At 40.5% G+C, this 10,971-nt stretch overlaps 1 protein-coding gene across 2 annotated transcripts in view; it reads left to right on the top strand.

The window, feature by feature from the left end:
* The first annotated feature begins 2,265 nt into the window (after positions 1-2,265).
* The window catches only part of ROCK1 (Rho associated coiled-coil containing protein kinase 1), a 149,444-nt gene continuing 140,738 nt past the window's right edge, over positions 2,266-10,971 (top strand). Inside the window, exon 1 of one of the 2 annotated variants that reach the window (XM_060118233.1) lies at positions 2,266-3,249. In XM_060118233.1, coding sequence (XP_059974216.1) covers positions 3,157-3,249 — 93 coding nt within the window. In that variant the 5' untranslated portion in view covers positions 2,266-3,156. The remainder of the gene's footprint in view (positions 3,250-10,971) is intronic. The other variant, XM_060118234.1, reaches the window with a different exon arrangement.

Here is a 10,971-nt window from a genome sequence, read left to right as displayed (position 1 = left end):
AATTTTATAATTTCCTGTTTTAGATGGAATCATTTAAATCTGTGTGATGTAAATAATACAGTTGTGAAATAATACTACTTGTTATTGTATTAGGATTGGATATTGTTAGCATACTCAGCAGTTAAGAGTGGGGATTCTGGAGTCAGACAGCCTCTGTTCCGACGTGGGTCTGTCATGACCTTGAGCAACTAACGTATCTTTCTGCACCTCAGTTTCCCCATCTACAATGTAGGTATAACTATAGCAGAGTACTTTTGAAGTTTTAATGAGATATTATATATGGAATAGTGCCTAACACATGGTAAGCACTCAGTATGTGTAATTAATGTTATATTCTTACTATATTTATACATGGTATTAGTAGTTTGCAACTGTACTTAGGATTCTAGTATATACTTTAAGGGTGATTTCAAATATCCACAATGCTTTTAAAGAGACTAGTAACAATTAGACAATAGAATTTTAAAGTTGGAAAGGAACTTTAATGTCATATGATTCTACTCTATTACAGGTGAGGACTTTTAAAAAACAAAAACATTGATACAGAATCCAGCTATCTTATGGTAAAAGATAGTGGGGGGTTACCATCATCAGATTAGCCTTGTAGATCAGTAAAATATATAGGCCACACCTATACTTCTAGTAGCTTTGCCAGATGGGCTTTCAGTCCCACTTACATTTATAAATGCCACTCAATTCTTGTCTTAGATACCTGCATTTTTTTAAGTGTCCAAGTGGAAAGCAGCATAATGCTCACAGTTCTCTGAGAAACAACAAAATTCCTAAGACTACCTAAAAATGGTAATAAAAAAGGACAAGCATGGTTTAGGAAATTTATTTTAGGGCAACTGCCAGATTTATTTTAAGCCCTATGCTTAAAAATAAATTTAATTCACATGACTGGCTTAAAATACTGGAGCCAGGAAAAGTCACTGCAAAAGCATTTAATGAAATACCTGAATTTTGTCTAGTTCTCGTCTTTGACACGATTTTTGTGAAGACTTACTTCCTATCTTGATTTATACAGTGGATTTTACATCTAAATATTTCTTGTATCTAACACAGTGAAAACAGAATGCACATTTTTCAAACAATAGAACATTTTCCTAACCTCTGACTCACAACAGAAAGTTGGTGGACTGTTCAGATGCTGTACAGTGCTTTTTATGTAAAGACAATTGGTTCATCTGTAGCATTCTCCAGTGTGGGGTAAAACATCCACATTTTCTATTTTTAGCAATCTTTTATTTGACCTATGAGCAAAACTGAAGATTGATTAGAAATGAATTAAGGTAGATGTCCTGCTGAAAGCAGTGACGAACATTACTTTATCAGCAGATTGGATAACACGTCTCACCCTCTCTCACACTACAGTCAATGAAGCAATTGAATCAGGAGGAAATGGCCATTACTTTCATGTTCTACTTTAGTCTGGTAAAATCACTATTCTAAGTTTCACTGAATGTTTTGAAATCGAAATGGCAGGATTACACATCAAGAAGAGAACTATAGTGGGAGTGTTAATCGTGTGAGAGAGCTAGTATGAATAACTTAAAAAATATTGATTTGTTTCCTGAGATTATTATTATTTTTTTAAACTAAATTGAGCTTGACTTCTATTGACCATATCTTCCGGAGTCAATAGTTTAAAGCTCCCCTGATACACACGCTCGCTTTAGGAGGGTCATGTACTGCACTGCTTCGTAATTTTCCCATGGAAGCAAAGACGGGTTAAACGACATGGGGTTCACGGAGGGCCGACGATGAAGCACTACTGAAGACCAGACTCCGCTGGCGCTAAAACGCTGGTCCCTGCCGGCGAAAAGGCATCTTGCCTTAAAAAAACAAAACAAAACAAAAAAAACTATCTCCAAAATAACAATAACAAGCACCCTTTCTCGCTAGAATTCTCCTGATGGCTGCAGCCCAGAGGAAGCAGAGCTGGGGCAGCGGCCAGGACGCCACCAGAGGCAGCGAGAGGTCCTCCTCGGCGTGGACACCCACAGCCGCTTCCCGAGCCGGCTTAGCTGCTCAGCGCTTGCCGGAGCGAGGGCGGTGCCGCCCGCCGCGCCCTGTCAGTTCCTCCCCGCTGCCAGCCTTCCCAGGCAGCCTGCGAGGCCCCGGGGGCGCCCCGCCTTCCGCCCCGCCCGGCCCAGCCTGGCCCTGCGGAGGCGTCCGAGTGCGCGCGCTCGCGGCGCGGGCCCGGTTCCCCTTCCGAACGTCCGCGCCCCGCATGCGCAGTCGGCGCCGGCGGTCTCCGTTTGTTTGAACAGGAAGGCGGACATATTAGTCCCTCACGGCCCCCCTCGCCCCACCCCCCAAGCACTCGCCGCGCGACTCGCCGTTTCGCCAGCCCGGGCCACAGCGCCTCCCAGAAGCTCCCCCAGCCGCAGCCGCCGGGACCGGACTCTCGTCTCCCTCACCGCCCCCTCTCCAGCCCGTCCTCTCCCAAGTCTCCATCGGGCACCGACCTCGCCCTGCCCCGCCGGACACCGCAGCAGCAGCCCCGGCAGCGCCGGGACAAAATGGGAGACTGAGGCTATCCTGCGGGGACCAGCTCTTGGCTGAGGCGGATCGGTGCGTCGGGCCGGGCCAAGTGGATCCGGGGATGCAGGGCTAGACCGTCTCCAGCGCCTCAGAGAGGAGCGGGCCCGGCCCGGGGCCCGAGCGGCGGCGGCGGCAGCGGCAGCGGCAGCTGGCACAGCTCCGCGCCCGCCCTTCGCTTTCGCCTTTCCTCTTCTCCCTCCCCTGCTGCCCGGAGGAGTCTCCACCCTGCTTCTCTTTCTCTCCTCCCTCCTGCCCATCTCGGGACCGGGAGCCCTCCATGGCGAAGGCGGCCGGGGCCCGCTAGGCTGAAGCACTTCGCCGGAGCGACGAGGCTGGTGGCGACGGCGCTGTCGGCTGTCGTGAGGGGCTGCCGGGTGGGATGCGACTTTGGGCGTCCGAGCGGCTGTGGGTCGCCGTCGCCCCCGGCCCGGGGTCTGGAGAGCGGAGATCCCCTCAGTGAGGGGGAGGAGGGGGAACCGGGCGCACCTGGTGACCCTGGGGTTCCGGCTCCTCCGCCCCGCGGCCGCGAACCCACCGCCGGAGGAAGTTGGTTGAAATTGCTTTCCGCTACTGGTGCTGGTACGAGGGTATTGTCACAGTAGCAGCAACATGTCGACTGGGGACAGTTTTGAGACTCGGTTTGAAAAAATCGACAACCTGCTGCGGGATCCCAAATCGGAAGTGAATTCAGATTGTTTGCTGGTGAGTAGCACTGTTCTCTTTTGCTTGTCGGAGGTTCTGTATTTATTTCCTTCCTCTTGCTTTCAGTCTGGTTATCTGCAAAAGAAAGTTTCAGGTGTGCATCATCTTGGAAAACACCAAAATCTGGTGTTTTTCCTGAAGAGTCTTGGAGTACCATTGAAAGCTCATGCCGTAGCCCTGTTTATCATTGGACTGGCTCTGCACTCTCTGAACTTTTAGCTCTGACTCAGTTCATCGTTACACAAAAGATACTTATAAACCTCTATTGCAGGCGATCATATAAAAAGTTACCACGTCAAAGTCATTACTACGTATATAGTTTGTTGAATGGCGATCTTAGTAATATTAATCCTTCCTATCGGTTTGACAGTAAGGTTGGAAAAGACTGCTTTCCATTTACAGCTATTTAGCTCCTTAGGGGTTTAATTTTTAGACTTGTGACAATGTAGAATCGATATTGAGGAAGTGATTTTTGAGCCAAAATGTCATAGGTGGTTTGAGTCTGAGGAACTTTTTGCTGGACTATTATCCAAGATAATCCAAGATAACTGATGGTAGGTCATCACGATATTAACATCTTTTACAGTATTGTTGATTACAAAAGTACTGCACAGATATTTTGTCATAATTGCCTTTTTTGGTGGTGTTGTGCTTAACATTATAACTTTTGAAACATTCTGAGAAGTTTTTATGATATGAAAGGCCGAAACACTATTTTAAAAATTCTTCAGTGGTTGATAGCATGAATAATTAATTATCTGTAGATAACTGGAGTTCTTAAGTTTTTTCAATTTTTCCTAATACTAATAGTTGCAAACTATTTGTAAGCAAGTTTTTCTTTTACTGAACAACTAAAAGTTATGTAATAATCCTATTTTGGCCCAGACAAAACCACATTATCTTAAAAGTTTCAAGGAATATGTATATGGATAGTAATTTACAACCTTCTCAGAGAATTAATGTTAGATGTCCACAGTATTTGGGATTAAAATTAAGTGAATTAAATAATGCCATTCAGAGAAATAATACCATTTTAAAATCTCATCTTGAATCAGGAAAATGATGTAGATCATTTAAAATTAACATGTATTTCAGTTACTCTAAATACCTGTGTATATATTTTTTAACACATATGGATCTACAAGAAAGTTTCTCCCCAAAGCTTTCTAAATTACTCTAAGCATCCTTGACTGTGAAATAAGAGTTGTGGGTTGTATGTTTGAATGTCTCACCCACATTATGGATGCTCTTCATATAGAGAAACAAAAAAGAAGGTTGATGCTTAATACAATTGAAAACATTTTATTGAATAAGAGAAGGAATTAGAACTTATCTTTCTAGGAAGGATTTCTATGACTTTTAAGAAGTCTAATTCTTCTTTTAATATTTATCCAATTTTTGTATATCTCTTGATTTTACTTTGCTTTTTGATCTCCTTATTCCATGAAGCAGTGTTACAGGGAGGGTTTAGTAGGAGTTTTTTTGGTTTGTTTTAGTTGTCTTCTAGCCTCTTGCCGTAGCTTCATTTGGTGGGAACCTCACAAATTTATTGAAATATGGAGGATATAAGGAAATGTAAGTTATGAATTCTTTCCTTGAAAGTCCAATCTATTTTGAAAAACAAGTCCTAATCTCACACATATACACAAAAATAAAGCAAAACATTTCACAGATTGAGAAAATATGTGATAAATTTCAAATGATTGGTATAGGTAATAAACACTCTTGGATATTGAAAGGAAGAACTCTGTGAGTTGAGAGAGCCACAGTATGCTGTATGCTGGATGGATAGGATTTAGATAGAGGGTAGTCAAAGGGGGAGTGGAAGATAACATGAACAGAGGGTGGAAACATGATGGGCTAGCACATGCTAGGGGAACAGAAGATAAAGTTGGAAGGATAGATTGGGGTTAGAGTGTGGAGGATTTGATTGCTAGGCTAAGGAGTTTAGATTTTATTCAGTATGTTGTGGCTATTAAATATTTATAAACAGGACTGTGCTAGGGTGAATGAAGATGAATGTGGTAGTTGTGTGCAGGATGGGTTGTGTGGAAAGAGACTGGAGATGGGGTGAGATTTGAAGTTTTTTAAAAAAATTATTGTAATAGTCCAGCACTGATTGAAGCTCAAAATTGGGGCATTAGAATGGGGAAGGAGAGTTAATGGAATTTGATTGGCAGGGTTGGGGAGAAGGGGCAACCAAGAAGAATAGTTAGATGACTAAAAATTTTAAGCCTGGGTTATAGGGAGACTGCTGAAAACAAGTCAGGTTTGGAAATCGCTTGGGAAGAATTGGCAACAGATAAATTCAGTTTTTTTGTTGTTGTTTGTTCTTATTTTTTGTTTTTTAAAAGAACTTTTTTTTGATAAATTCAGTTTTATATTTGTTGTGTTTGAGGGGATAGTAGGACAACCACAAAGACATCTGTAGACTAGATATGTAGATCTGTAGACTATTGGAGATATGAAACTGAGCTCATAATTAAAGATAACAGTTTGGAACTCATTTGCACACAGATGCAAGTTGCAACTGATACAATGATAAAAGGGTAAAGAACAAAGAGGAAGAGTCAAGAAAGTAGGCAGGTAGTCATGCCCTCTCAGAGTTAGGACAGCCAAGTATCTTGGAGCCCAAGACCTAAAAGAACATAGTCAACAGACATATTCCCCCATCCCCTTTTTTCTGTTGAGTTCCATAATTGCTTATTGATAGCTGTTGAAATTTTATTATATTAATCTGAACTTGGTAAAGATTGAATTTTTCTTTGGAGGCAGAACCCTTTTTCCAGTTTTGTAGCATATAACATGAATTTTCTTTGCATGATTATTTTATGTTTATCATCAAACATTCATTCATTTATTCAACCATGCAGAATGACCTACCAGGCAGCTTCATCTTTTTCAGTGAGTCTGTTTTTACTCTTCCCTGTCTGGACTTTGGACATCCCATGTATTGTAGGAACAATACCCTTTTTAAATTGATTGACTTTCCCCATTATTTTGGCCTTTGTTGCTTTATTTAGCTGATACTTACTGAGTATGTATTATGTGCCATGTGCAACACTCAAGTTCTAATATTTTTTTGGTAATCAGAGAAAATAAAGTTGTCAAATTATGTTTTCTTGACTAGACCTACTCTTTTTTAAAAAAAATTATTTAATTAATTAATTAATTTATTTTTGGCTGCCTTGGGTCTTCGTTGCTGCCTGTTGATTTTCTCTAGTTGTGGTGAGCGGAGGCTACTCTTCGTTGCGGTGCGGGGGCTTCTCTTTGCGGTGGCTTCTCGTTGTGGAGCACGGGCTCTAGGCGCGCGGGCTTCAGTAGTTGTGGCTCGTGGGCTCTAGAGTGCAGGCTCACTAGTTGTGGTGCACGGGCTTAGTTGCTCCGCGGCATGTGGGATCTTCTCGGCCCAGGGCTTGAATGAACCCCCTGCATTGGCAGGCGGATTCTTAACCACTGTGCCACCCGGGAAGCCCCTGGCATAAGTCTTTTAAACCACCTCACCCACAAAGAAAACAGCTTTTTTTGTTGAGTATTAGTAGTTATAAAATAATGTAGCTGGGAGAAGCCCTGATAAATGATTTCTTCAACTTTTTCTTGAACACATAATTGATTTTAAAAACCAGGTAAGCCCATTTTTCATATTGCAAATGTAAATGCTAAAATAGTCTGCAGATGCTAAAGTAATACGGTACCTATTCACTCGTTTCCTAGATCATCCAAATTATTCAACGTTGGTTTTCTGTAAGTCGGATTCTTTCCAGTGTCCAAATGGTTCTCTTACTGTCCATGTTATAGTTTATAATGATTATCAAGAGCTGTTTTTCTTTTTCCAACTTTTTTTTTAACTTTAGTATTATTTTATCTAAGATTTGTTAACAATTTTTCAATAGTTTTGGATACCTCTGAAAACAGTAAGGAATGGAGTTTAATTAACGTTTATTTTTCCAGAGGCAAAAATGCCTATAATTTGTAAACTAAAAAGGAAAAACAAAGGCAGGTGAGTGGGAAGGTTAGGTATATATTTGTCTTGAAGTTTGACATACATTTCTTGAAAATAAAGCTGACTGTAGCATCTTTTTTTTTTTAGTTTTTGTTTCTGACCTTTTTTTTCTAGTTTTGTTTAGTTGGTGGAGGCGTAGCAATGAGTGAGTGGCATAGAGGGAAGGCAACCAATAATAGATGAACAGTGCATACTGAGTTCCAACACTGCTGTCCCCTTTGTACGTATTTGTTGCTACTGTCATTCATTAGTCTTTCAGAATGTAGAAGGCAAATGTAAATGAAGTTTTGAGTTTTTCCTCTTTAAATTCTCTTTTTCTGGGCTTCCTTGACCTAGTGCTTTTCCGTCTTTACATTGCTGACTTCTTTTTCCTTCAGCCTCAGTCTTTGGCCCGTAATACTTAGCTTTCTCTTCACCTGTCTTGGAGAATTCATCCATTCTTATATCTTCAGCTGCTGTCATCTCTGTACCCATGATATCCAGGTCTTTATTTTTTAGTCTTTTTGCTGTTTTTGAATCCTAAATACCTGACTGCCTATTAGGCATCTCTACTTGGATGTCATATTTTTACTCAAATTACTAATATTCCAAAATAAGCTTCATGTTACATAACTTGCCTGTTTTGTCATTAACACTGCTAGTGTGCCTGTCACTCAAATGGAACTTTTGTTGTGTACTTTGACAATCCTAGGTCACATGTTGGATTATTTCAAAAGATTGTGGCTAGCATTCTAGATTCTAGATTATTGCTGTATAGTCCCTCTGTGTGTCCTGCCAGTTGCATTGATCACATTTGGGGTTATATTACTGTTGGTGGAATGAAAAGACTTGAGGTCATTAAATCTTTGGGCCTTAAAGCTATATGCTTGCTAGTGTTCATAATTCATGAGTTAATGAGTGTTACCAGTATTTGTTGCATATCCGGTTAGTTTGGATCAGACTGTTTTGAGGTCATTCATTCGGCAAATCTTTGTGTAGGTTCTAAACGTGGATTCAACTGTAGGCTCTGTCGTGTACTTACCAGATGATTTTATTTTTATTTTTTTGTGTGGTATGCGGGCCTCTCACTGAAGTGGCCTCTCCCGTTGCGGAGCACAGGCTCCGGACGCGCAGGCTCAGGGGCCATGGCTCACGGGCCTATCCGCTCCGCGGCATGTGGGATCTTCCCAGACCGGGGCACAAACCCGTATCCCCTGCATCGGCAGGCGGACTCTCAACCACTGTGCCACCAGGGAAGCCCCTTACCAGATGATTTTAGGTGAATTATTTTAACCTCTCAAAGCTTGTTTCATCTTCAGGAAAGTGGAGGGGTAATAGTACTAGATTTTCGTAAAGATTAAATAATGTAGACAAAGCAATTATCACAACATGTGGCATTTAGTAAGCATTTGTTAATTGCTAACTATTATTTTTGTCATATTTATAGTATTTCTGTTATATGCTAGTCACTGTGCTTAGGCTGGAAGTTGATATTTATTGTCTTCTCTAAGTGCAAAGTAATTTATCTGGCGCTTCAAACCATGCTTGTAAATTCATAATCCAGCTGTACTTTATTTGAAGTGTCCAAGCCAGTTGTTACTGACAATGGAGAGACATTTACTTGAGATTCAGTAGAATGAGGAGGGGCTTTTGGAGATTGTTTATTCATTTAGTCATGATTTATAACATACCTACTTTGTGCTAAGGGTTCAGATTGATAAAAAAGACAGTTGGGAGCTGGTTTACAGAGATTTAGTTATCTTACTGTCTTTCTGTGTGTACCTTATACTTTCACTGTTCTGTTAAACAGCCCTTCTTGCACTACAAGAACCCTGTGGGCGTATAGAGAGGTGGCTCAGAGTAATAGCTGAGACATGAATTGGGCCATTCATTAATCTCTTGAGTCAGAGCTGTTTTTAATCCAGAAGAAGGAACCACATATAATATTTTATAATGAACAAAGAGTAAATTACCAGTTTTATTTTATTTTATTTATTTATTTTTAAAATTTATTTATTTTTGGCTGTGTTGGGTCTTTGTTGCTGTGCACAGGCTTTCTCTAGTTGCAGCCAGCGGGGGCTACTCTTCGTTGCGGTGCGCGGGCTTCTCATCATGGTGGCTTCTCTTGTTGTGGAGCACCGGCTCTAGGCTCGTGGGCTCAGTAGTTGTGACTTGCAGGCTCTAGAGCGCAGGCTCAGCAGTTGTGGCACATGGGCTCAGTTGCTCCGCAGCATGTGGGATCGTCCCGGACCAAGGCTTGAACCTGTGTCCCCTGCGTTGGCAGGCGGATGCCACCAGGGAAGCCCCAATTCCCAGTTTTAGATTAGATTTTGCATAACTTTACAATTTAGTTTTATTTCACGATTTTAAGTTTTGATGTGTTTATATGGTAAAAACTAGAGATTCTGATATATGACAGAAAGGCCCACATATCAGGAAATACTACATACGGAGTTCTGTTGCTGAAGATAGTCTAGTAGCTCCCCTTCCCCATGACCATCCCCACTAAAAAAGAGGTACATCCATTAGTTTAAGCCCAGAACATAGCTGATGAATACCCCACACATGTATGTACAAGGAGGTGAACAGATACTACTGCATTTCACAATGGAAAATATTTTTTAAAATATCCTGTTAGCATGGTATAGTGAAAAGTACACTGGACTGGAAATTCAGAGCATTGGCATATCCTTGTTTTGCTGTTAACTCTCTGTGTAACCAAGTAAATCTTTTTTCTCATCTGGGCTTCATTTTCCTCAATGAAGAATTGGACCATGTAGTTGCTAATGTCCATTGTGTCTCTAAAAATTCTATAAGTCTTTGTTTATTATAATTCCATAAAAACTTAAAAAGATGTGTTATGATTTATTATTTAAGAAGGAAAATTTTAAAGTTAAGTGATTTGGGGGTAGAAGTATAAGAATAGGAACCATCTTTGGTAAGTGCTATTTTTGCAACTAGTTCTACATAGCTTTAGAAGATCATCCTAAGATAACTTTTAATTGTTATATTTGGCAGTTATTCTTTTTTGCATTTGTGACTTGTGTCGTAATTGTAGGGGTTTGTGCTTTTTAAACTGAGAAAGTAGTAATTGAGTTACTTATCTGTATTTCCATTAAAATGTATACATGTACTAGTTTACTTTTCTAATGTGTCTGCCCTTCCTGTTTGTGATTGTGAGATGTAAGGGTACATTTTCATTATAGTTTCTAAACAGTTAGTAGGAACTTGAGTGTTCAAATTAACATCCAAAGTTTGATGTCTTAGGAGAGAGGTTGTCTTAAACATGTATCATATTTTAAAGCATACCCTAACCTGTGTCCCTCCTTTATTCCTATGTTTATTTTTATTATTTAATTTTAGTCTATTGTTATTCCCATACCTTATTTATAGTCTTTATTCCATACTTTCTATACTGATTTTTGGCAAGAAATTGAAATTTTATCTTAGATTGTTCCCTGGAACTAATTTTGAAATAGTGAACTACAGTTAACTCTTCTTTTTTCTCTTTGCTGTTATTCATTCATTAATGAATAATGAATTCATTTAGTCAGCAAATATTTATTTGCTGTGTACTGTGTGCTAGGTGCTCTGGTAGGCACTGGGGACCCCATGGTCAGTAAAAGCAAAGGGCTCTGCCTTCATGGAACTTACAGTCCCAGGAACAGGATAAGTTATGAGCAGATATGAGTGGGGTAAGGCAAGAGATATGATCATGCATTTTCTCTTAGGTGGAGTAT

Source organism: Mesoplodon densirostris, chromosome 15 (assembly GCF_025265405.1).
Source record: "Mesoplodon densirostris isolate mMesDen1 chromosome 15, mMesDen1 primary haplotype, whole genome shotgun sequence".
Classification (NCBI taxonomy): Eukaryota; Metazoa; Chordata; class Mammalia; order Artiodactyla; family Ziphiidae; genus Mesoplodon; species Mesoplodon densirostris.
Note: the sequence above shows the minus strand (reverse complement) of the source record. Positions and strands in the feature narration are given on the sequence as shown.